Source organism: Mustela erminea, chromosome 6 (genome assembly GCF_009829155.1).
Source record: "Mustela erminea isolate mMusErm1 chromosome 6, mMusErm1.Pri, whole genome shotgun sequence".
In the NCBI taxonomy this organism is placed as follows: domain Eukaryota; kingdom Metazoa; phylum Chordata; class Mammalia; order Carnivora; family Mustelidae; genus Mustela; species Mustela erminea.
The window spans coordinates 31,188,105-31,215,408 of record NC_045619.1 but is presented as its reverse complement, the minus strand read 5'-3'; the positions used below and the strand labels follow the sequence as shown (position 1 = coordinate 31,215,408).

The 27,304-nt window shown below is 35.6% G+C and overlaps 1 protein-coding gene across 6 annotated transcripts in view; it reads right to left on the bottom strand.

Moving 5' to 3' along the window:
• CEP290 (centrosomal protein 290) overlaps nt 1–27,304 on the bottom strand; it is a 96,676-nt gene that overhangs the window by 4,464 nt on the left and 64,908 nt on the right. For all 6 annotated transcript variants that reach the window (XM_032346819.1, XM_032346820.1, XM_032346818.1 and 3 more), the window contains 14 exons: nt 27,115–27,252; nt 25,139–25,360; nt 24,681–24,803; nt 18,017–18,162; nt 17,295–17,450; nt 15,060–15,183; nt 10,594–10,728; nt 9,347–9,433; nt 7,779–7,943; nt 6,915–7,037; nt 5,762–5,934; nt 2,196–2,337; nt 994–1,067; nt 466–560 (listed from right to left, as the gene is read on the bottom strand). In XM_032346819.1, coding sequence (XP_032202710.1) covers nt 466–560; nt 994–1,067; nt 2,196–2,337; nt 5,762–5,934; nt 6,915–7,037; nt 7,779–7,943; nt 9,347–9,433; nt 10,594–10,728; nt 15,060–15,183; nt 17,295–17,450; nt 18,017–18,162; nt 24,681–24,803; nt 25,139–25,360; nt 27,115–27,252 — 1,903 coding nt within the window. The remainder of the gene's footprint in view (nt 1–465; nt 561–993; nt 1,068–2,195; nt 2,338–5,761; nt 5,935–6,914; nt 7,038–7,778; nt 7,944–9,346; nt 9,434–10,593; nt 10,729–15,059; nt 15,184–17,294; nt 17,451–18,016; nt 18,163–24,680; nt 24,804–25,138; nt 25,361–27,114; nt 27,253–27,304) is intronic.

The window sequence follows — 27,304 nt, the reverse complement described above, 5'->3', positions numbered from 1 at the left end:
GGTTAAGCATCGGACTTTTTAGCTCAGGTCATGATCCCAGATTCCTAGGATCGTGCCCCTGCAACAGGCTCCCCACTGAGCAGGGAGACTCTCTCTCTCTCTCTCTCTGCCCTTCCTCCTGCTCATGCTCTCTTTCTCTCTCTCAAATGAAATAGAATCTGAAAAGATAATGTTCAGAGGTCTTAAAAGGGCCTATACTTAGAAACTGGAAACCACAGACCTAGTTTTCTTTGCTTAGCCCTGTATCATGATTAAATGTAACACCCATATGAACATAAAAAGAAAAATACTTGAGTACCTGCTATTATAAACAACTCTGTTTTATGAAGGAAAGAGCTCTGGAAACATGCTATCAAGGATCTGAGTATATAGGAAGACAGTCATCAGACATCTGAATAAATAAAAAAGGCAAACCCTAATTCAAAAACAGGTTAGCTAACATGCTAGAAGAATAAAATACTTTACCAGATACAGTGCTTTCAGCTCCACTTTGGTCTTTGTTAACTTCTAACTGATGGATTAATTCTGCTTTTTCTTTTTCCAGCTGACTATTAGCTAATCTAGAACACAACGATTATGTGTTAAAACAACAAAAAACAGACATTGCTTCACAAAATATATGGTTATTTCTTATGAACTTTGTAAATTGCTTAGAACTTGCTGATAATCTATAAAGGTAAACATTTATTCATTTACTCCCACTGTTACAATGCTACCATTCTCAAACTAAGATCAGAGAATGAAAATTCTTCATGCTTCTTAAAAGCCTGACCAGAAAGTTTTAAGTTAAAAGCTTGAGGCTTATATTAGGATCTTGTTTACCCATTTTTCATTATCTGTTATGTAAGAGAGTAATTGGGATAAAAAGGATGAAATAAGACTGATAAGCTTGTTAGGCCACAAGATTAAAAAATCCTAATCTCTAGATGTAGCAAACTTGGTTATATTAAATTCTTTTTTTTTTAAAGATAGCCTTATAAACAGACAATGTACCTTAGAACTTGAAGTTCCCGCTGAAGGCTTTGCTCTGTCTCAGCACCTTCAGGAACATGTTTGAGAATCTCAATCTTTGGGCACAATGAAAAGTTAGAAGATAAAGTCAGACATGGAAATATGTTTTATAAAGATGCATATTTTTAGTAAAGCATATTATAAGTTGGGTTTTCAAAAGCATGTAAAATATGAGTACATATCTGTCATGTTCTATTCACTATTCATTCCATAATTACTGAGTGCCGCATGCAGGCATTGTCCTAGGCACAGGGAATATAGTGATGGCAAAATCCCTCCCGGCATGTTCCTACGGTCCTTATGTATTTAGAGGAGGGGTGTTACTGTTATTTGTCTTTGACAATAAGACAAAGACAAATAGTAAGCTTGTGATGGAATAACAGTGCCAGATGAAAGGAAGGGCTATCAAGAAAAATAACTCAGGGTAAGAGGCTGGAGAGTCATGGAAGGTGGTATGGGTTAAGGAAGGTCTGAGGAGTCTCTGTTTAAGCAGAGACACAGTGAGGCAATGAGCTATGAGAATATTTGGGTGGAAAGTATTCTAGACAAGGGAAATAAGTCCAAGATCTTAAAGCTTGAATGAGTTTGGCCTATTCAAAGGACTGAAAGAACATTGATGTGATTAGAATACTGTGAATGAGGGGAAAGTCTAAGGATGAGGCTAGAAAGGAAACCAGATGCCAGACCATGTAGGTCCTCACAGGTTATGAAAAGTACTTTAGAATTTTATTCTGGGGTAATGAGGAACCACTGGAACACTGATGCTGCTGTGCTATTTCTTTCTTTTTTTTTTTTTTTAAATGCTTAGAAGGGTGACTCAGCAGCTATGTGGAGAATACATTCAGGGATAGGAAGAAGGTAAAACAAGGTAAGCGCGGAAGCAGGGAGACCAGTTAGGAAATCACTGCAACAGTTCAGGTGTGAGAGAATAGCTTAGACTAGGCTGAGACGGTGTGGGAGGTGCTGAAACATCATCATATTTGGGATATATATCGGAAATATAGATCTGAAGTGATTTAATAAAGACAATAGGGTAAGAAAGATAAAAGAATTGATAATCTAAAGGTTTGGGCTTAAACAAATGGTTGAATGGTGGTACCATTCACTTTGATGGGCCGTTTATTATCAAGTGTTCACTTTTATTTACATAAGACAATGCTAAGGAGTGGCTTGAAATTACTTGCCTGTTGCTCAAGGTCTTCCGTGTATTTCTTAGCTTTCTGTTCCCTCTCTGTTGCTTGTCTTACAAGCTGTTTAAGATCAGTAAGGCTTTGGGTTTTTTTGGCAATATCAGTCTCCAGTTCTTTCAGCTTGGTTTCATACATTCTAAAAGTGAAGGGAAAAACATAATATAAACATGGAAAGTAATTTCTCTCATTGATTTAAAAGCCAATTCAAATTATTGCACTAAAAATAACAGACTATCTTACACTGTTTCTTCTAGTCAACTCTAGTCAAATTCTAATCAAATCTAGTCCATTTCTACATATTTAAGTAGCATTAGGTGACAAGGGGTAAGTATCCCTAATTAACAGGCTAATTAAAATAGAAGATTTAGGTGTTACCAAGGTTATAAAGAAGAATGGAGCCTGAATTTGCCACTGTCAAAAAGCTTAAATTTAATATCTTTTTCAGTCACAAAACAAACAAAAAACAGTGTGATTCATCCATGAGAATATAAAATTCTGTATTATTGGGTACTTTTATGTATTTAAAGATCACAAATTAAAGTATTTCATATATACATCATGTATACACACACAAAAGCATAACAAAAAAAGGACACTATTGGGAGAAGAAAAAAATGTGGGGGCATCTGTGTGGCTCAGTGGGTTAAAGCCTCTGCCTTTGGCTCAGGTCATGATCCCAGGGTCCTGGGATTGAGCCCCAGATCAGGCTCTCTGCTCAGTGGGGAGCCTGCTTCCCCTCTCTCTCTGCCTGCCTCTCTGCCTACTTGTGATCTCGCTTTCTCTCTGTCAAATAAATAAATAAATAAAATCTTAAAAAAAAAAATGTGCGAAAGCACCGGTAAAAAATCGCATATGACATAAAAATCTGAAGAGATTTGTAACCTTTAAAGAAATGACCAATAGTTGAAAAAAAACCCCCAAAACCCCAGACTGGAAAAGAAATTTTTAAAACATGGTCAAAATTTTATAAGCAAATCATTCCACCTTAAAGGGAGACAATGCTTATAATATGCAAACTTGGGACGCCTGGGTGGCTCAGTAGGTTAAGCAGCTGCCTTCGGCTCAGGTCAGGATCCCAGCGTCCTGGGATCGAGTCCCACATCGGGCTCCTTGCTCAGGTAGACATCGAAGGTCCAAGCAGACAAGAGAGACCCCTTTTCCCTGGTATTAGCACATATCCTTTAATTTCTCCCTCTGCCTCTGCCTGCCATTCTGTCTGCCTGTGCTTGCTCTCTCCCCCTCTCTCTCTGATAAATAAATAAAATCTTAAAATAAATAAATAAATAAATAAATAAATAATATGCAAACTTCCCAGAGAAAAGAAAAAGAATGCTTTGGCAACAAAACTATGATTAGAAAGCATTGTTCTTAATCTGACAGACTGTCCACCAAAGGGGTGACATATCAGAAGCTTACTCCTTCAATTCTCTGCTCAAATGCCCCACCCAATCAGAGGGGCCTTCTCCAATCACCCCATATAAAATAGCTCCAGCATCCCCAGCCTGTCTTAACAGTCTGTATCTGGCCTGATAAAAACAGATGTTCTTAGTTTGTTGAGTAAATAACAGAGCAACTGTCAAGATTTCAGCATGAGGAAGACCTAATGTGTCATGGGTCCCAAAGAGATTTCTAAACCACTTTGATGAGATGGGTATATAATGCCAGTGGCAGATCTTAGCAAGTTTTTTGTTTTGTTTTTAGATTTAGGGAGCCTTGAGGCCAAGAAAGAAGAATAGGGATGATCACCTCCACAGATGAAAACAAAACAAAACAAAAAACACTTGAGCTCACAGAAGAGATGTAATTTACTGAAGGTCACAGTGAGACTTCAGTATTTCTAAAGCCATGGAAACCAGCTGGCTCCACGGGAATGAGGCTAAGTAGGCCATTCAGAGGTACACCTAACATGAAGCAGAGAATCTCGCATGTAGCATGAACTGAGTAAATTATCTGCAGAGTAAATCTGAAGTAACTCAAAATCCCTTCTGAACCTACATGTGACTGTAGAAGGAAATAAAAGACCAATCAAGCAGTCCACTGAGAGTTGCTGGTTGAGAGCCTCTGCTGGGGTCCAAGCAGACAAGAGAGACCCCTTTTCCCTGGTATTAGCACATATCATTTCATTTAAGCCTCACACTAGCTGTCCTGCAGAGTTAAGAGAGAGCTAGAGAGGGGAGCAGTGGACTCTGAGTACTCTCAGGATGGTGTTAGGAAAGGGACCAAGGACCCTTCTCTAGGACAGCCTGGCCCCCTAGGCCACCTTCTAATCTGCCTGCATAGCCTTCCTCCTCGAACACGTCCAGGGCAGGAGACCCATGTGCGACTTGCTACAGCCTCATGATGCTAGTGGTGGTAGTGATGGTGACTACTGATCCACCCCTCAACGAGCCCATTCTAAAAAACAGGTAGACATCGAAGGGGAGACTGGAGATGCACAGACATTAATCTGTGAATATGCTAAGATAAAGATGAGTTTGCCTTTAGAAATGAGGCCAGCAGATGTAAAGAACCCAGTTTCATACAGGATGATTTTAATGGGAAGACATGGATAGGATCTTATTAGTTTCTGACTTCTATACTCCTTGAAGCAGCTGCTTAGGACTGGAAATGAGAATGGCACCAAAGCCTTTTAATGACTCAAGAGTCATTATGAGCCACCCATGACGATAGTGGCGATAAACAGAGGAATGTTTACTAGTGAGTTTCTAACACACTTTGACAGCTACAAAGTTTACGTGACAGGTGGGAATTGCACCTGTAGGAAAGGTTCACAGGACAGGAGAAAGTCTAGTGCCAGAAAGCAGAGGCCAGTGACACACTGAAGCTACCATTAAATTCATCCGTCAGGGCTGTCCGAAGAACAAGCTGCGTACAAGAGAACTCCAAAATCGGTGCCTGGGTGGCTCGGTCAGTTGGGCAACTGACTCTTGTTTTTTGGCTTGGGTCATGATCTCGGGGTCGAGATCAAGGCCGGCATCAAGGCAAGGCGGACTCCGCTCAGCGGGGAGTCTGCTTGGCATTCTCTCTTCCTCTGCCCCTCTTCCCACTCATGTGTGCTTGCTCTCTCTAAAACAAATAATCTTAAAAAATATATATAAACCTCTGAAATTGCTGTAGAGCCCAGATATAGTATGCCACAGGTTGTGACAAGACAGGTAAACTGTTCCTGGCTTATGCTTGAGGTAGAAAATGAATGTAATACAGAAGTTGAATCACAGCTGGAGAAAAGCAGCACCCAGGAGAAGCTGGCCCCATTGCGCCCGGCTCTTCGATGCCAGCTGCTTCCTGATGTCCACCCAGCTGCGACACCCTGAGCCCAGCCCCAGCTCTGCTTTGTCCTATGCACTGCCACCCAAACTAAATACATGAAGGAAAAAACAAAAACAAAAACAACAACCCTTTTCCTGTCCTAGCATCAGCAAAAAGTATCATATTAAAGCAAACAATCAAACAGTTCATCAAGGAAAGAACTAAATTTATCAGAGTAGTGTCATATTCTTTTAAAACAATGACAACATTAGAACTGATTAAACTTTGTGCAAGTTTTAAACTATTCTTACCTTGTGACAACGATTGACTTCCAGCTCTTGCTGTCAGCACCTTCAAGCTGTGGGCCTCTACTCTCTGCCAACTGTAATCTCTTACCAGTCTCTTCTAGTTGAACTGTCATCTTCTCATTTAATATCTCTAAATTATTCTTAGCTATCCGTAATTTTTCTGCAGCTTCAGTCTCCTACCATTAAAGACTAATTAGTACAGGATAACAATACTGTTCTCATAGATGCAATATATTCAAAATTACCACTACAAATTAGAAACAAAACTAACCTGGCACTGTAAAGGCTGATTAAAATTCCAATAAAAATCTAATGTTTTCTTTAAAATAGCAATATGATCATAATAATTAGAACAACAGGTCATATAAGCAAGGTTAGAAGAATACATTGCAAGTATTTGACACTAGTGGTTACCTTACATTTGTCATCTTTGTAGTATTTACAAATAATGGGATAGTTTATGTCTTAATACACTTTGAAGATGTTTTGCTTTGCCCATACTTGAGAGATCTAGCTAGGAGCATCAACTATGTGTAAGTACCACGAACTATTTCCACTATTAAACATCCATTCAAAGCACACTATACTCTGGACTCACAGGTATATTCTGATACTATTGTAACTAGTTTAAAAATCTCAATTTCAGTTTATTCACTGGATCATCCATATAAGTAACAACACCTATTTGTGGGGCAAGGAATATATTTTGCAACTTAAATAGAAAGGAATTTTACTGTTTAACAAAACAATTTCACATATTCCTTCCTTTATATCAGTCATTGTTCTGAGCCATGTGCACAAATACTAACTCACTCAACTCCTGCAGCAGCTCTGTGAAACAGATGTATTTATTACTCCCAAATTGATGAGGAAATTGAGGGATAGAGAGCGGTCAGTAGCTTGCTCTTATTTCCACAGCCATTAAGTAACAGAGCTAGGATCTGAATCCCAGATGTGTAACTTCTATACTATATTGCCTCTTGTTTTTTATTTTCAATGTACCTCATGGCGAAAGGATGGCAGCCATAAAAATAGAATTCCTACATCTCTTAACATCTACTCTAAACAGACACACTCTTCAACTTTTTCATTCAGTTTTTTGAAGATATATTAGTTAACATAAAAAGTAATTATTAATCAGTAATGAAAGTCATACTTTCTTAAGTTCTTTACGGAGCCTGTCATTTTCAGCAACAATCTTCTCTGTGCCTTTGGTTTTGGATTCATAGTGCATGCTTAACTGACGTCCAAGATGAACTTTAAGTTTTTCTAATTCAGCCTAGTTAAAAAAAAAAAAAAAAAAAAAGCCTTTTTCAAAACAAGGAAATAAAAGATGACCCTATAAACTCATAAAACTTAATTCAAAGCAGTTTTAGAGGCCATTTTTCATAGAATGAAAGCCTTCCCTTTCACACTGGTCATCACCCCAACCTTGCCTACACAGTAGAATGAGCTGATGACTTAAAAATCACAAACAGTATCTGGGGTGCCTGCGTGGCTCAGTGGGTTAAGCCTCTGCCTTCAGCTCAAGTCATGATTGCAGGGTCCTGGGATCAAGCCCTGCATTGGGCTGTCTGCTCAGCAGGGAGCCTGCTTCCCCCCTCTTTCTCTGCCTGCCTCTCTGCCTACTTTTGATCTCTCTCTCTCTCTCTCTCTCTCTCTCTCTCTCGTCAAATAAATAAATAAATAAATCTTAAAAAAAAAAATTCACAATATCTATGGTAGGACCCACCCCAAAAGACCCCACCCCAGGATTGGGGGCTTATGTCTGTATATTTGAAAACAGACACAGGTAAGTATTTATGCTGCCAGAGTGAGAACTGTTGGTCTTGAAATAATAAAAAGACCAGTGGAGCTACTCTAATTATTCTTAGCTTTGTCTCCAACAAGTTCTTCCACATGTATAAAACGGTCACTGCATCCATTAAAGCCATTTTATAGTAGGAGTATATTTAAAATCTTCCTTAAAAAATAAAAACAGTAAAAACATTCCACGCAAATGATCACCTTTAAAAATTACCTTCAACTTTTCATTTTCCAGTTCAATATTAGCCATTTTTTCACTGGTCAGTATTCCTGATGCTTTCTTCAACTGTTCATTTTCCCTTTGGACTTTTTCAACTACTTTTTTCATTAAACCAATGGTTTTTTCTAGTTCTGGGATTGTCTTTCCACTTCTACCAGACTACAAAAGAACATATTAACTTTTTATCTAATCAAATATCTTAGAGTATATAATATAAACACCAACAACGTAACAGGCACAGTATTGCACTCAGTGTTGATTCCTAACATTTGAAGCCAAAACCTGTATTCAATTCATCACTACAATAACCCTATGCAATAGGAATTATAATTCTTACTTTAAATACAAGCAAATCAAGACACAGAGAATTTGATACTCCTACTCATGCAGCTAATAAGTAACAGCTCAAATACTCCAGCCTTGACGTCTGTTCCAAATGAATAAACCTTAGAACCTAAATAATTCTTTTTAGCTAATGTTCTTTCCTATATAGCAGAATTTCCTTTATATGAAAAAAACCCACAAAAGTTGTGTCATTGAAGAGTTCATGAATTACCAAATTTGAATTGCAGCATAATAGAAGTGACTTCCTCTAATAGCCATTGATTAGAAATTCAGTTTCTGTCCAATATAAATACAAGAGACATCTGAAATGAAAAAACCTAGTGTAGTTATCAATAGAGATGGGTCACCAATTAATAACTTTAACTGCCTCATGCTTTAAAATAAGGTTTTCAACAGTTGAGCAAAAGAATCTGCTTACTTCTTTTTTTTTTTGCATTTTAGTCAGTATTCACACTATGCAATGAATAACCCTACAGTACATAATATGTACTTTCATAATTAACCTGGAAAAGGTCGAATTAACATTTTTAATTATGAAATTAATGTTGCTGTCAGTTGAGAGTTTGTTCTGAACACTTTTTTAATAATAACTCAGTGTTTTCAACAAATCTGTCATATATTTCTTATTATTACTTGAGTAAGTTTTTATTTTCAATGGCTTTCATTGTGCCACTTGCTAATGAAATGATTAGAGGCTTAAATCTTTGGTCAGGGCCTCATAAGCAGCATTTATTCACTGTAAAAAGTGAGTACAAAATAACATGGGAAGAAAAATACAAGGATTAAAAAAAAACTTGGGAGACATATGTACAGAGTGTTATACTAAGAAGCTCCAAGGAAAATAATAAAAAATAGATATAAAATGTTAGAATTGGACTAAGAGCAGCTAGTAGTTACCTTCATGAACAGAAGGATTCCTAGAACTTAAATGTTTTCAAGGGGTGAAGGGATATACAATGAAGAAAGATGATGTCATATCCCAATTGAAATAAAGTGCATGTAAGGTGTAACAGATGATAAAATACACTGACTTGAAACACAAAGAAAAGCTTTAAGATGTTTTACATTGTAGACACAGCAGAATAAAAACCAAGACGACAGGGCCTAGTAGTAAAAGCATATCACTACTCTTAGGACATATACAAACTTGTTTTTTTATTACCAACTTTGCACTTCTGAAACCCAAACAAATATGTGGTATGTTCTCACACACTCACCCCTCTAACACGACCAAGTTTCCGCTCAACTTCTGCTTTTTCTTTCTTAAGAAATTCACACATTTCCTTCAAATCCCTTACTTGACTCTGAAAAATTAAAGCAAATGTGTAACAGTTTAACACAGCTATAGTCTCTGAAAAGGAAAGGCAAATATTTCACATGAGCTATCAATCTCTTCAACTATATAGCCAAACTGAACAAGATAGTCTCCACAGCAATAAGGATTTTGAATTAAGACATATGTTAAATTAAAATTTAATACAAGGATATTTTACATATGGATTTCAAGAAATATTTTTCACATTTCTAGCTTAATACAGAGTTTAGAATTCTGATTTTAACCATCCCATAAATTACATTTGTAGATCCTTAGACAGATGGTAGAGAGAAACAGTATTGCTTCTAACAATGTAAAACTCAGAATGCTCTAGAAGCAGGACATAATTATATCATTACCAGTGAAATTAACAGATTGTTACTATTCTAGGTTAGAAAATAGAACTGAAAGAATTAGCCAGCCAGAAGAAAAAAGATTCCCATAAATAGGGTGAGATTTGGAAAACCAAAGATAAACTTATTATAAACACCAAAATAAAATTCCTAAAAGAGATAATTATCTTAATTGTTTTAAATGTAAAGACTTAATTTTTTAAAAATATCCTAGTATTTTAAAGATTGATTATGTTACTGAAATACATCCATCCTCTTGCCTCAGGGCTTTGAACTTGTTATTTCTGTTGTCTAGAACTTTTTCCAGTATCTATATGACCCACTTCCTCATCTGTCCCCTAGCTCTCTGCTAAAATATCATTTTATTAAGAAAGCCTTCCCCATACCCTAGTTTAAATAGCTATTCCATACACCCCCAGATACACACACACACACACACACACACACACACACACACACATCTTTCATACCAACTATGCTTTTTCTCCTTACCACTTAACATCAGCTGACACTCTGTATATTGACTTTTTACTTATTATCTACTTCCCCACTAGAATGTAAGTTCTACGACTGCAAGAAATTTTTTGATTGCTGTTTCCTAGCACTTAGAAAAGTGCCTCACAATTAAGTAGGCTTTCAACAAATAATTGTTGCATGAACGAATGTAGAAAGTGTAACACTACCATAATATTTTATGAATGTGAGTTTCTGACATCTTCATAAACTAATATGAAGAGGGACAAAAAGGCTTTCAGGCATTAGGTTTCCTAACTAGAGTAAAGAACATTAAATTTACCTTTAATCTTGGCAAATCTTTATTTGCTTGTTCAAGCTGAAATTTTAGTTCAATATTTTCAGATGACAACTTCAGGTTTTCCTTCTGAAGCTCTTGTTCTCTTTGACGATGATCATCTGACTCTACCTCAGAAGTCTTCAGGAAAGTAAAGTTGGAAATATTTTTAAGTTTTAATAAGCATGAGACACAACAGGATAAGAAAATACTAGCTAAAAGGGAACATTTTTTTGAGGAAGAATATGGAAAATTGGAGAGCTCTAGAAAAAAACTGCCCCAAATTAGTAAGTTAGAATATAAAAATGGCAGGAGCAAAGGTAATGCATTTTAATTAATATAGAAAGCAAAGTCAAGTATGTCTTAACATCCACACACATAATGTCTCCATGTATACTCTCATAATGACTAAACTAGTTTGTGCTAGTTTTCCCAGTCCAAAAGTGTGGTTATTATTTGTTATGGATTATATTATGTCCTAAACCCTACCCCACCCTCAAATTCGTATGTTGAAGTCCCAACCACAGTACCTCAGAATGTGACCTTATTTGGATACAGGACCTTTTCAGAGGTACTCAAGTTACAGTCATTAGGGTGGACCCTGACCCAGTAGGAGTGGTATCCTTATAAAGAAGGGAAATGTGGATACATAGGTATGCATAGAGACAATGTGAAGAGACAGGGAGAAAATGGCCATTTACAAGCCAAGGAGAAGGGCCTGGCATAGATTCTTCCTTCACAGGTTAAAGAAGTCATCAACCCTGCCAAGACCTTTTTTTTTTGGACTTCAGGCTTCCATAACTGTGAGAATAAAATTTCTGTCAGGCCACGTTATTTGTGGTGTTTTGTTAAAATAGCCCTAGCAAACTAATACACAAACCTATAAAAAGAAATGCCACAATTTCTCCCTCCTTCTTCGGAAAGCTCTTCATTCCTTGAGCAAAAGCAATTACTCCCTCCTCTGAAACCCAATTACACTATGTCTGCCTTTCTCTTGGCACAAATTCACCTTGGGTTATTATTTATGTTCATTTTTACTTCTCGTTCTAAGCAACAAGTCATTCGAAAGGGAAATAAGTGCTTGATTACTTTTTTCTATACAGTGGGTAGAATACCACCAACCTCACACGATTATTACGAGCATCATATGAAATAATTCTGTGCAAGCACTCAGCATAGCTTTAGTGTGTCCTCCCCTTATCCCTTTCTCTCTCTACTGGTTTGATGGATGAGCAAGTCAATAACTCCACAGACATTATAGTTTAAAAAATACAGTATTAGAAAAATACATCCATTATACATGGCTCTATACCATCTTTTTTAATTAGCAGTAGGTTGAATACTTCACATTCTGATACACTTCCCCTTGAGTAATAAAAACAAAAGTAAAATAAATTAAAGACACTAAAAAACAGGATACAGAAGAGTAAAGAAACTCTAGGCTGTTGGGTTCTGACCTGAGGGCACAGAACACCACACACATCCCCCTTTGTCTATTTGTTCAAAGCAACGTGCATATACGTGTATATGCACATATAGAGCGGCAAGAAAAAGAAGACAGATGTGTTTGCTGGTGCCTGTACCATAGGAACATGTCTGCGCTTATTCTCTTGTCAAATCACGCCAGTATACATTCTATTCTGCGGCGGTTAGGTTAACACCAGGCAAATCATGCCACGTGCAAGGTCCTCGGTTCTTCCATCTTATAAATGAAGGCATAAGATGGGGTCATTTTTTAGGCCTCTTCAGACACAGAAATCTGTAATGCCCTGTCCCTGAGCTCTTCTGTCCCCCTCACTTCATCTCTTCTGTCTGTGGTAGTTGTTTTAACAACTGATAAACACCTATCAGCACCGCTGATAGACAGACATAAACCATACTAAGTATCACTCACAGAAGAGAGTACTTCTACCTTATCATCTCACATCAGGGTTTTTTGCTTTTTGTTTTTGTTTTGTGTTGAACGCGATTCTCTCCTCACTGAAACATGGTGGCAATTATTTAAGTACATATGGATCATTCTTCCCATTTCTCAAAAAACAAAATTAAAAGTATTTGTTGAAACTGTTCATATGTCTGGAAAATAAATTCTAATGAAACTCTATTCTGTAAAAATAATATGAATAAAACTCTTACATATTGAATTTTATAAGATTTCCAGTTCTTGTACAGAAGAGGAATCCTGCACGTGGGTGGCACTGTCGGCAAAGTGTCAGACTCTTGGTTTCAGCTCAGGTCATGATCTCAGGGTTGTTGAGACTGAGGCCCACTTTGCTCTGTGCTCAGTGTGGAGTCTAAGATTCTCTTTGCCTCTGCCCCTCCCCACCACATGCTCTCTCTCTCTAAAATAAATAAATCTTAAAAACAAAAACAAAAACAGATGGGGGATACACTGCTAGAAACCAAATTCTTAGTGGGTGGGGGTTAAAGAAACACACAGTGGATGTCTCAAACTTTTAATTATTTATTATCAAGTAAAAGAAAAAGTTTTATGAACCTGGATAAAGAAATGAAACAAGAATTAAGGCACTTTCATCCATTTTCTCCTCACATTTAAATGTCTGTTTTTATTGATGTTTTTAGGACCTGGGTGACTGGAATATATAGGCGGAAAGGATAAACAACAACAACAAAAAAGATAAATGCTATTTGATTTCAACCAGGGGCAAACATGTTTTAGTCTGTACTGCACTGTGAACGGACCGAAAAGTAGTGTGTCAAGAGAGATCATGAACTACAGAGTCAGATCTGTGTTTAGATCCTGGTTCTGGATCACTAGAGATATTACTTATGCTCTAAGCTTCCCATGTAAAACAGAAATAATACTCTGCAAAGCACTCTGAAAATTAAACCTAGGCACAACACTGCAACACAGGCAAACTCCCTTCTTTCATTATAAAAAAGTATATGTCATAAACTTAAATAAACATAAATGTGGCAAAAAGATGACCAAAGAATGTCATATAGTATCATAACATACTTTTACTGATTGTATTCACTGTAGTAAAGATCTGTGATGAGACTTCAGAGCAACCTGAATTAGAAATTTCTAAGGCAACATGAACACCTCTATAGGACCAGATTTTTGTCACCCCATAATGTAATCTAATTCTTTTTAAGTGAGTACTAGTGGTAAAACAGTGAGTACTAAAATGAATTAGGAAATGCACAACCATTAATTTTTGAAGGAACCAGTCAAATATTAGAGCTAAAGACACATTTCTTAATATATTATATTACATATAATATATATATCCTTAACAATATAGTTAATATTCTTTACGAATCCTATACAATGTATTTCCATTTGTCCCACATGTGTATACCACTTGCTACAGGAAGATTCCGCTAACACACACACACAGGACCGCCATGGACTCAAACCTGGGACACTTCGTTTCTTGGCCGGACTGGTCCGTCGGAGTCAGAGTTTGCCTGTGCGCCCTCCTCAGCACACTGATTCAGTGCAGCCGCAACCGTGGCATAATCAGGGTCCTCTCTGGCGGATTCCTCTGGATCCCAGTGGTTGTTGTGACCCACAGCTTCAGCTACATGTCCCTCTCCTTTGTCATTATTGCCTAGCTCATTCTCTTCCTCGTTTTTGTGTTCCTGTTTATTATTTTCACAACCGTCTTGATTAATTTTCTCCATTTCGGGATCTGGTTCATTTTCAAAATTGGACTTAGCATCTGCCAAGGCACCATTAGTTGACTTAAATGGACTTGACTTCTGTTTTGGTCTTGTCTCAGATTTATTTAACTCCGGAGGCTCTACAATATCTTCTGCTGTGTGTTTTTCTTCATTACTGGGATCCCGTAGAATATCTTTAGGTACCTGATCATGTAAGTTGTCACTGGCTTCTATTCCCTTCCCATTTTTAATTCTGAAAACTGTTATGGGTTTTTTTTTGTTCCTATGTAAAGTGTTCTTTTTGTAAAAAGTATTGTGCCTGTATTTATTAACACTGGTAGCAAGGGTAGAAAGCGTAGTTGTGTCACATAACAGATTCTGCTTGAAGCAGAAGAAAGAGAAGAAACATGAAAAGAAGAAGAAAGAAATAACAAAAACATACACACCGATTGTTTTAAAGTAAGACACAACAAACAATTCTGTATTAGTGAATTTTTATAAAGAAATCTAGAAATATATAACATGTTTGAATGGAAACAATGCTAAATAGACATATTTTTCTAATTTACCCAATTGTATGTTCTTGCCGCAGCAAAACTCAAAATGATAACTTCATTTAAAACCACATTTGTAATAAAGTTTCATATAAAGCCTAAGAATCTTAAGTTTACTTATTTAAGAAGGATTAAAGAAGTTCACATACATCACTACCTGGTAAAAATAAAAGTTGGATTTATTGCATTAATATTATAAGAGGAATCTAATATTCTGGCTCAGATAAAGGTAGAAGTTGATATCACTTTTAAACTTTAAAAACAGAAAAACAAAAGGTGTATACTTACTGAAGTTCTAGAATATGCCTCCTTTGAAAACTGTTTTTCTAAAACATGAAGTTTTTCTTGGAGGTATCTATTTTGTAAACGTAAATCTTCAATGACAGAATCTCTAGGGAGAGCTTGGCGTGTCCTATGAGAAACAACAACAGACTCTTTACTATTCAAACTTCAACTCTCCACAGCTTTACTCTACCAACACATAGAAAAGAAAGAAAATATGTATTTATTAATACAGTATTTACTTGAAATTCCACAAAACTTGTAAGCTTTGCAAAAATCAAGACATGACTCTACAGTATAAAGTGATCCTCCATAGAGGATTCGCTGCAGGACTCTTTTGAATTATGAGTTAAGTATATTTTGATTTATGGAAACACATTTTATCTTTAAAGACCATGCATCTACTTATATGGAACAAATCAAAATAGCCGCTATTTTTAAAACATTATATAACAATTTCATAACATCTGTGTGCTTCTTGAAAAGCTCAAGGATTCACAAAAGGCTCTTAGTGGTGCCAGATAATCTATTACTCCAGGTCTCATGAGCGTGGCCTCCAAGGCCCTCCATAACCTGGCCCCACTACACCTAGTCAACGTGATTGTCCAGGAGTCTACCTTTACTAAGGCAAAAAAGTCTACCCATACCCACACATGAAAGCTTTACTCCTGCCACTATGTCTCTGCTAGGGTTCTGCTCTCTTGGAATGCCCCTCCTCCCTTTAATATCTAGATCGATTCATTCAACTTAGAAATTCAAGTTGAGCTGAGAAAGTAAGTTCCATCTCTTCTATCAGATCTTCTCCAGTTACTTCGGCCACACAGATTCACATTATTAGGAAAACAAAACAAAACCTCTAAAAGCATTAGGTTTCAAAAGTAAAATATTTTGATCCTTGTGAAAACTGCAAAGGAGAAAAAAGGGTTTAATGTTGTTTTGAACGTATGCTTAAATCAAGACAAACAAAGAAGGGAAGGCTGAGATCAAACAGTATCTGTACAAGAGGTGTCAAAAGAAAGAATTCTTCAATCGCTTTTTTCTTCTCCATCATGAAAAATTCTGAGGGATTTAAGAAACAATGACTTAGGAAAAAAAGAAAGGAAATGTAGATGCTCAGGAGTGTTCCCTTAAAGGAGTTCACATTACATTAACACTGATGCAATCACAGGCATTAATAAAGAAGCACTAATGGTAATTTTTGAAGATTAATAGAAAGGAAAAAAAGTATGATAAATTTAGGAACAGCAAGTATCCTCATATACAAATATGATAAGTAGGTACCAGACCTTAAAAATGATCATTAAGATGATTCTGAACATCTTGTAAGTACTTAGTAGAGAAGTGACAGATTATGTAAAACTAACTGAAGTTCATCTAAGAATAAATGAAACAGATTATTACAGTTTCAGCTGTTAGAAAATGATTTTATTTGGTTTTGCATGACTATGATTGTATCAGCATGGAAAGAGAGGACAAAACAAAAAAATCTCAAAGACTCTGCTAAAGAAATGACATGGCGGGGAGAGGGAGAGCTGGTTCTAGGTACAGGGGAGTAAACATATCCAATCTTGCCTCTCTCAAATGCATGGAACAGCTATTTGAGAATTCTGAAAAGTTCGTATTTTACAGATTGGAACAGCATACTAGAATTTGAGGTATCAGCAAACAGGCAGTAATTTACCTTAACTTTTCCTATAGTGTTTCTTGGCCTGAATACGATACTGTTTGAAATCTGAAGATGTATGTTAGTACTGAGGGAGAAAGCCCCAGATTTCCCTCAAAGTACCAAAAAGAGGAGCCCTAGGGAAATGGAAAGTATTAGGGAGATCAAAGAAAGGGAGGAACTAAAAAAAGGGATCTTATACAGTCATTTATGAACTTCTGGGCTCACCACAGAGCGGTGTGTACATGGATCTGATCTTAGGGTAACAAAGACTCACCCTACAGAAAGCAGTTTGGAACGTGGGGCCTGAACCTATCCAGACTGGCTGCCTGCTAAAACAAAAATATCCACATTTTCCATAGAATTTAACCAAGATCCAAAGTTTCACCACATAATATTCAGAAGATTCAAGAATACAATCCAAAATGAGGCAGCATACAAAGAACCAGAAATATCTTAACTCACATGGGAAAAGACAACAGAACCCAAGCCTAAAGTAATACACATTCATTACATCAGTTACTGTGGATCAGTTTTCGTCCTTATAATGTGTACCACATTTGCATGAAACAGCCTACCTCATATATGAAATGTCATTTTCTAAGTCAAGATTTCTTTTTTTCAATTCTTCCAACTCCTTTTCTGACTCCAAAGCTCGCACTCCCATAACTTGATCAACAGTAATGCCAGTTGTTTTTAGTTTCCTCTGCAAGGTAAGTTTCTCTTTGTCAGCTCTGTGGGATTTAATGTAGCATCATGAAAATATTTCACTGTTTTGCATTCAATTTATTAAACCACAGCTTACTCAATTACAAGACCAACATAAAAAAATTAGATCTCTCTGTATTTGCTATGAGCTAACTTATTTCAAAATTATAGTAAGCCCATTTATAAACTTTTAAAATACTTTTAAAAAAAGATTTTATTAAAGAGAGAGAGAGAGAGAGTGCATACAAGCATGAGGGAGAGGCAGAGGGAGGGAGAGGCAGAGGGAGAGAGAGGCTGACTTCAAGCCAAGCAGGGAGCCAGACGTGGCACTAGATCTCAGAACCCTGGGATCATGACCTGAGCTGAAGGCAGATGCTTAACAAAGTGAGCCACCTAGGTCACCCAAGTTGTTAAAATACTTATAAACACATTTTAAAGAAAATAAAAAGTGAACCATAAACAATAAATGATAATTAAAAGTAGGAAAATTTTCAAGTTTGATATCAAGTATGTACTATCAAATATGATAGAACAATGTAACTTCCAAATCAAGATTTCGCACAAAATTAATTAGACTTATCTTTAAACTCACTTGGCAAAAAGATCTTTCAAAGTAGTCAACTGCTTTGTTAGAATATAGACTTCTCCCTCTTTTTCCTTCAACTTGTTTCTAATTCCCTCTATTTTGGTTTGCCATTTTTTACCTTCTTCCCACCTAATTAATTCTTCTTTAGCACTCTGTGAATAACAATGGAGAAAATTACCAACACTGTTTTTAATTTCAAGATGTATCAATTACAATTTACTAGAACAATGGTAAACCAATATTTCTTAGAGATTATATAAATACATTCATTTTGCTATGTAACTTCTAGACTCTTTAGACATGCCAAGCTATTAACAAAAATCCCCTTCAGTATAAGGGTTCTGTATTTTATTACTTGACAGATGATATTCTAGGGAACAGTCTGGACTAAGGCCAACAGACTTAGGAGTCTTTAAGATTATTTATTTATTTATTTATTTATTTATTTGCTTACTTACTTATTTTATTTTTCAGTATTCCAAAATTATTGTTTATGCACCACACCCAGTGCTCCATGCAATATTTGCCCTCCATAATACCCACCACCAGGCTTACCCAACCACCAACCCTACTCCCCACCAAAGCCCTCAGTTTGTTTCTCAGAGTCCACAGTCTCTCATGGTTTGTCTCCCCCTCCAATTTCCCCCAACTCACTTCTCCTATCTCCCAATATCCTCTGTGTTATTACTTATGCCCCACAAGTAACTGAAACCATATAACTGACTCTCTCGGCTTGATTTATTTCCTCAGCATAATCTCTTTCAGTCCCATCCATGTTGATACAAAAGTTGGGTATTCATCCTTTCTAATGGAGTCATAATACTCCCTTGTAATATATGGACCATATCTTCTTTATCCATTCATCTTCCCTGAGCCCAGGGCATCTTGGTTCTTTCCACAGTTTGGCGACTATGGCCATTGCTGCTATGAACAGTGAGGTACAGATGCCCCTTCTTTTCAATACATCTGTATCTTTGGAATAAATACCCAGTAGTGCAATTACAGGGTCAGAGGGTAGCTCTATTTTTAATTTCTTAAGGAATCTCCACACTGTTTTCCAAGGTGGCTATACCAACGTGCATTCCCACCAACAGTGTAAGAGGGTCCCCTTTTATCCACATCGTCTCCAACACTTGTTAACTGTCCTGTTAATTTTGGCCATTCTAACTGGTGGAAGGTGGTATCTCAATTAGTTTTGATTTGAATCTCCCTGATGGCTAATGATGATGAACATTTTTTCATGTGTCTGTTAACCATTTGTATGTCTTCTTTAGAGAAGTGTCTATTCATGCCTTCTGCCCATTTTTTGACATGATTATCTGTTTTTTGAGTGTTGAGTTTGAGGAGTTCGTGATAGACCTTGGATATCAGCCCTCTGACTGTAGTGTCATTTGTGAATATCTTCTCCCATTCCGAGGGCTGCCTCTTTGTTTTGTTGACTGTTTCATTTGCTGTACAGAAGCTTTTCATCTTGATGAAGTCCCAAAAGTTCATTTTCCCTTTTGTTTCCTTTGCTTGGAGGTACATGCCTTAAACGAAGTTGCTGTGGCCGATGTCAAAGAGGTTACTCCCTATGTTTTCCTCTAGGATTTTAATAGATTCCTGCCTCACACTGAGGTCTTTTATCCATTTCCAGTTTATCTTTGTGTATGGTATAAGAGAATGGTTGAGTTTCATTCTTCTACACGTAGCTGTCCAATTTTCCCAGCACCATTTATTGAAGAGACTGTCTTTTTTTTTTCCACTGGATATTTTTTCCTGCTTTGTCGAAGATTATTTGACCACAGAGTTGAGGGTCCATATCTGGACTCTCTACTCTGTTCCACTGGTCTATGTGTCTGTTTTTGTGCCAGTACCTTGCTGTCTTGGTGATCACAGCTTTGTAGTAAAGCTTAAAATCAGGCCATATGATGCCTGCAGTTTTGTTTTTCTTTTTCAATATTTCCTTAGCAATTCAGGGTCTCTTTTGGTTCCATATAAATTTTAGGATTGTTTGTTCCAGCTCTCTGAAAAATGCCGGTGAGATTTTGATAGGATGGCCTGCTTAAGAATGATTGGACCAACCAGGAAATCAAAGAAGAACTTAAACAATTCATGGAAACCAATGACAACGAAGACACTTCAGTCCACAACCTATGGGATACGGCAAAGGCAGTCCTAAGGGGGAAATACATAACCATCCAAGCCTTCCTTAAAAAAATTGAAAAATCCAGAATACATCATCTCTCTTTACACCTTAAAGAACTGGAGAATCAACAACAAATTAAGCCAACCCCACACACAAGAAGGGAAATAATCAAGATTACAGCAGAGATCAATGAGATAGAAACTAGAGATATAGTAGAACACATCAATGAAACTAGAAGCTTATTCTTTGAAAGAATCAATAAGATTGATTAAACCATTGGCCAAACTAATCCAAAAGAAAATAGAGAGGACCCAAATTAATAAAATTATGAATGAAAAGGGAGAGATCATGACTAACACCAAGGAAATAGAAACAATCACCAGAAATTATCATCAACAGTTATATGCCAATAAGTTAAGCAAACTAGATGAAATGGATGCATTCCTGGAAACCTATAAACTTCCAAAACTGAATCAGGAAGAAACTGACAACCTAAATAGACCAATATCTAGTAATAAGATTGAAGCAGTGATCAAAAACCTCCCAAAAAAACAAGAGCCCAGGACCTGATAAATTCCTTGGAGAATTCTACTAAACATTCAAAGAAGAAATAATCCCTATTCTCCTGAAGCTGTTTCAAAAAACAGAAACAGAAAGAAAACTTCCAGACTCTTTCTATGCAGCCAGCATTACCCTGATCCCCAACCTAGGCAAAGACCCCACCAAAAAGGAGAATATTTTAGACCAATATCCCTGATGAATATGGGTGCCAATATCCTCAACAAGATCCTAGTTAACAAGATCCAACAGTATGTTAAAAAGATTATCCACCATGACCAGGTGGGATTTATCCATGGGATGCAAGGGTGGTTCAACATTCACAAATCAATCGATGTGATAGAATAAATCAGTAAGAGAAGAGAGAAGAACCACATGGTCCTCTCAATAGATACAGAAAAAGCATTTGACAAAATACAGCATCCCTTCCTGATCAAAAATCTTCAAAGTATAGGGATAGAGGGAACATTCCTCAACTTCATAAAATCTATCTATGAAAAACCCACTATGAATATCATTCTCAATGGGGAAAGGTGACAGCCTTCACTTTGAGATCCAGAAAGCAACAAGGAGTCCACTCTTGCCACTGTTGTTCAACATAGCAATAGAAGTCCTAGCAACAGCAATCAGACAACAAAAAGAAATAAAAGGTATTCAAACTGGCAAAGAAGTCTTTAAGATTCTAATAAAGATTATCATGACCAAAGAAAGCTTCTAACAAAGAATGTATATGTACAAAGGATCAACCCAATTTTAACCAAAACAGCAATCTTCTAGCATCACAGTACCTTCAAATCTTCAATCCACATGAATTCTCTTATTGAATATATGTTTATATAGTGCTACTCATCTGCCAAATATTACTCTAGGTACTAGAAGTAGAAACAATGAATAATCAGAGAAAAAGAATTATAGTCTAGTTTATGATGGTTGGGTGGATTAGAGAAAGGGAACAAAATATAGACAAAAAGAAAAAAATATTTTGTATTACGTTAGCTGGTGATAAGTGCTTAAAAAAAGAGAGCAGTGAAGAGAACTAGCTAGTGGCATTAACAATGCCATTGGGACATATAAACTTCCAATAGGATACACTTGTATCAGTCTGCATTTGTACTAATTTCTACTAATGCTACACTACTTCATTATATTTTCTAATGTAGCATGTAAGAGCATTTTCATGTTGAAATATGAGCAATATAGAAATATCTATTATTTTTATAAATTATTTTTTGTTTCTCCTTTATATTTCATTTATAATGATTATTTTGAAATTACACATGTAAGTAGATTCTATTAACTATAAATTCATGTGGAATAGTACAGAGATGTCATGAAACACTGTATTTATTACAAAAGGCAATGCCGGGACTAAAAGAGTTAAAAGACATAGTTTAAAGTCAAATGCCCAACTAAGATAAGTTGCCCTATCAAAACTGTCTTCTTTGACACTGGCCAATTTTTTGCCTTATTTATTTAGTCCAGTTAACAAGTATTCTTTTAAAAAATGCAAAAACTTCAGTATTTGGTCATTATTAATTTCTTTTTTTCCTGAAATATATACAAGGAAATTTGTGACTTCCAGAAATGCATTTGTTTGGGTGTAATGGTATATAAGTAAATAATTCTGCAGCATTGTCATGCTTTGTAGGGATTGGGCAATTCTATCCTATCTGACATTACCCTCTGAATTAAGACTGAGCAAAACAAGGCTAAAATAACTTAAAAATGAACCACAACAACAATAAAATAACAAAGACAAATGTCACCAAGGATCTGTTCTAGATGGAGGAGAAGAGAGGATACGGAGAGAACTTCTCTTTTTATATTTTCTGTACCAATAGCCCACTCAGGCATGGATTTCAAATAATGTAATTGCATTTAAAATTTTTCTTTTGTTTAACAAATACAAGCATCTAATACATGCCAAGTAGTGCTGTAGGTGGTGGGGATACAACAATAAACAGAACGGGCAAAATTCCTGCCATTAAAGCTTATAGTCCAAAAGATGAACACATAGATAAGTACATCTCTAGTATGTCAGATAATAATAAATGCTATGGAGAAAAGTATGCATTAAAAGAAACAGGAATGCAAGGCATGGGAGTGAGTTTAGAATCTCATATAGATAGGCTATAAGAAATTGACAGAGAAAAGGGTGTAGAAATTCCAATATAAAAGCATTTTTTGAATATAAAAGCATTCATGAATTCGAAATACCCCATAAAGCAGAATTTGAAATAATGCTCTTACTGGATTCCTGGATACAAATTTGATTAGGGTTGCTCTTTGTGTTCTTTTTCATAGTAAGTAATAATACTATACAGTGCTATGGACTGGATGGCTTACAAAGGACTTACACATACTGTTCCATTTGTTTTTGTTTTGTTAAGATTTAATTTATTTATTTGACAGACAGAGATCATAAGTAGGCAGAGAGAGAGAGAGGAGGAAGCGGACTCCCTGCTGAATAGAGAGCCCCTTGCGAGACTTGATCCCAGGACTCCGAGACCATGACCTGAGCCAAAAGCAGAGGCTTAACCCACTGAGTTACCCAGGTGCCCACATATTGTTCCATTGGACTGTCAAAATAATCTTGGGAAACTGGCAATGCAAGATGTATCATTCCAAATTTTCAGGAGAAATAAACTGAAACACAGATGAGGAATCCAGGCAAAGCCACAGAATACTGAGATATTCTTTAGGAAATGGCATCCAAGGATTAGACCTATGCCCAAGTGGGGAGGCAGCAAAGAAAGCAATCTGGTAGAGTAAGGACAATTTTTACCTTGTGATTTTTACCAGCAAAGCTTCTGCAGCAAGTACTGTGTGGTTCAATATACAAACACAAACATTTTAATAAAAATTATAATAACATTGGTGAATTTTCATAGGTAAAATGAATTTTGGAATATATTATGTTAAGATATTTTAATTCCATTACTAATTTCTAGTCAGTGGCATTAAAGACACTTTTCTTTTTTATGTTCATGTTACTGAAAATATTTTATAGATATTGATATTTTTTGGGTAAATTTTACAATAAAAATTTCCCTAATCTTAGCGCCTTTGTTGTGATTTTCTACAGAGGCAAACATTACTACTAACACCAATATTTCCCAGGTCTCTCACAATATTTCCAATGTTACCAATATAAATCTTCAGCTTATTTGTAATAAATTATATGCATTTTAGCAACCGATAATTCTTGTTAGTAATTTTTATTACAAAATAGTTTACTAGTTAACCTGTTAGATAATTTTAAGCAACTTTTCTCACATTTCAGAGTCAACTTATGAGTAGTTTGGTTACTGATTACTACAAATATTGAAATTGAAAAAAATTTTATTCCAAATTATTTTGTTTACCCTAAACTATCGAAGGATAAAAAGGGCACATTTAGGTCTGGGTAGCAGACTAAAAATGCCCAACTTTCTTTCCCAAAATAAAAATCACCAATTTATATAAAATATTAGGTTGGGGAGAAGTTGGATAGGTAAAGTTTGAGGGGATTTTAGAGGTACTATAATGTCAGGAAGAGGACATGGAAACATTCTAGTAACTTCTGAGTAAGAGTTACATTTTAGGAGTCTCCTATAAATTCCTTTTAAAAAAATACTTTATTTATTTATTTGATAACAAAGAGAGAGAGATCACAAGTAAGCAGAGAGGCAGGCAGAGGGGGTGGGGGAATCAGGCTCCCTGCTGAGCAGAGAGCCCCATGTGGGGCTCTATCCCAGGACCCTGAGATCATGACCCGAGCTGAAGACAGAGGCTTAACCCACTGAGCCACCCAGGAACCCCTGGAGTCTCCTCTAAATTCTTAAAGGCAGAAACTTGTTTTAGACTGCTCTACACTATTTGATAAATTTATAGTATGTATTAGGTCGACAAATTAATATAGTTGATCCTCTGTTCATTAGCTATATACTCGAACTTAGTCTATCATTACTTTAAACATATTAATCAGTATGTTTCTTTACATACCTTTTCTTTCACAGGCTTTATTTCTGCCTCATCCACCTTTCTTTCCAGTTGGCTTTCTAGCTTTTTAATTTTCTTTTGGAGTTCTTCAATTAAACTTTGTTTATTATCTATTAGATGTTTCCCCTGAAATATAAGATGTATTTTTACATTTTACAAGTAAAAAGCTATCAACAAAATACACAATAAATATTCCAATTACAGAAATTTTCTGAGGCTACAGCAATCTCTTCTAAATGCACTACTGATACAGATCATAGTAGTTACCTCTGCATTTTAAAGATAGGCTACTCTAAAATAACAGATATGACAGAGAGTCACTGAAGGAATCAGCTATATGATCTAAGTGATCTGAAAAGCTAGTTTTAGCAAATATCATAAATAAAATTAAAAAGGTAGAAATAAACCACTACCTATATATTTTAAATCAAAGACATCATCACAATTAAATATAAAATCACCTGTAATCCACTGGTTAGTCTTTTAATTTGCCTTTTCAGCTCATCATTCTCTTGATCAATTGCATCTTTCTCTCTAAGTATTTTATTATAGGCTTTTTGTTTCTTTTGCAGTTCACTGGTTAAGTCATTCAAATTATCAGTTAGTGAGTTTTCTTTGTTTTTACTTGTTTTAAGAGCTTCTCTCAATTTTAAAAGATTTTCATTTAAATCCTCAATTTGTGTCTGCAAGAAAGGTTTAATTCATAAATCTTCATCAAGTACCAACAATAAAACAGGATATCCATTACTTAATTAAAAGGTTTCAATCTAAGTATTTATTAAATTATTAATAATACTTATGAAAAAGGTTTAATGCTTATTAAATTAAAATTGGTTAAAAATAAAGTTCCAATCTAAATTTTGAAAGTTCACAGCGGGTAGAAAAACCCACCAACTACATCTATTTTTCTAACTTCATTTCAAATGAACCAAGTCTACTTTGAGAAAAACAAAATGTGACAAAATAATCTACAGCAACTCATCTTCCACAAACATCCAGAAACAAAATTTTATCAAATAAGCAAATGTTTTATTATGGCTGAACTAACTTATTAAAGGAACAAGTACATATGAATGTACATGGTGATGTTTTAAATGCTATGAAGCCTAAAAGTAATATAAAACAAAATCTCTAACTTGTAGTAGTTTTTAACCCTTTTTGTAGAGACAAGACATAAAAGGGTAACTCACTGTATTTGACAGTATATTTAAAGCCACTATATAGGAGTGTCTAGCTGTTCCATATAGTCTGTGATGGAAATACTGGTACTTGGTTGTTTTGTTGCATAAATGACTACAGGTCAAAAGTATTACTAATAACACTAACAAGAAATTAGTACTACTATAATGCAATTAGAAGAAACACATAAGCTGTCCAGGAGTAGTCAGAAAAGGATTTGAGAAAAAGGACTTCAAGACTGTTAAGAATTTAGAGATGATGTTTCAGGCAAAAAGAAAGGTAATGAAGAAGATACCAATAAAGGGTAATTCCTGTTATATATTTATTTACTTAATGGATTTTTGGTACCAACTATGCTCATAAACTTGATAGGTACAGTGAGAGATTTTAAAAAGGCTAAGCAGAGAAACCTGGCTGGCTCAGTTGAAAGAGTATGTGACTCTTGATCTCAGAGTCGAGAGTTGGAGCACATGATGGGTGTAGAGATTATTAACTGAACAATAAATGAAAAAAAAACCAAAAAACAAAAAAACCCTAAGTAAAATCCAGTCCCTACACAGTTCAATGGTGGTGAAGAGGAGAAACAAATAAATTCAGTAAATCAAAATTACAAACAAAACATATAAAAAGTGGAATTTTCATTTATGCAGAATGTACTATGTAAAACTATGTAAAGAAATACAAAACTCACTATGAAACACATATGTTTTGTAAAACAATTTTAAATTACCAAAACTAATGATTGCTCGGTAATGAAAACAGTAAAGTACATTGCCAAAAAATAAATAAATAACTTCAAAAAAGGCTTTAGAGTCAGGCAGCTCTATGGCTTACATGTCAAGGACTATATAATCTCCCTAAACTACTGCAGGAAGAAAAAAAGGAAAGCTAATTAACTCATATTATGAACTAGCAAAAATTAGAAAATTCTGACAAAGCAAAAGAAATAAAACAAAGAAATCTATACACTGACTTCACTTATCAACATAGAAACAAAAATCCTAAGTAAAATGTTTCTTAATTCTATTAGGAAGAAGTAATTAATAATGGCCTCTCCTTTGCTCATCTCTAAGACGATAATCAGTGTATGAATATTATAAAGATTCTATTGTTAAAAAAATGGATATATATATATCCACAAATAATTTATTAGAATAAATTCCCTATTCATTATCAAAACTACTATATATCAAAGAGGCTCTTCTTCCAATAGCAATTATAAGGTATTTTGTTATATTGATGCATGTGTTATGTTCACCTTTAGCTCTTTAGTATGTCGATCAATAATTTGTTGAACATTGAGATTTGCTTCTTTCTGAGAAGTTGCAGAAATAATACGTTCTTCTGCTGCTGCTGTCATTTCTGCCCGGAGTTCCAAAAGCGCTCGACTAAGTGCCTGAAAATTATAACATATATGGTTTTTAAAAAATTAATATTTTATATGCGCA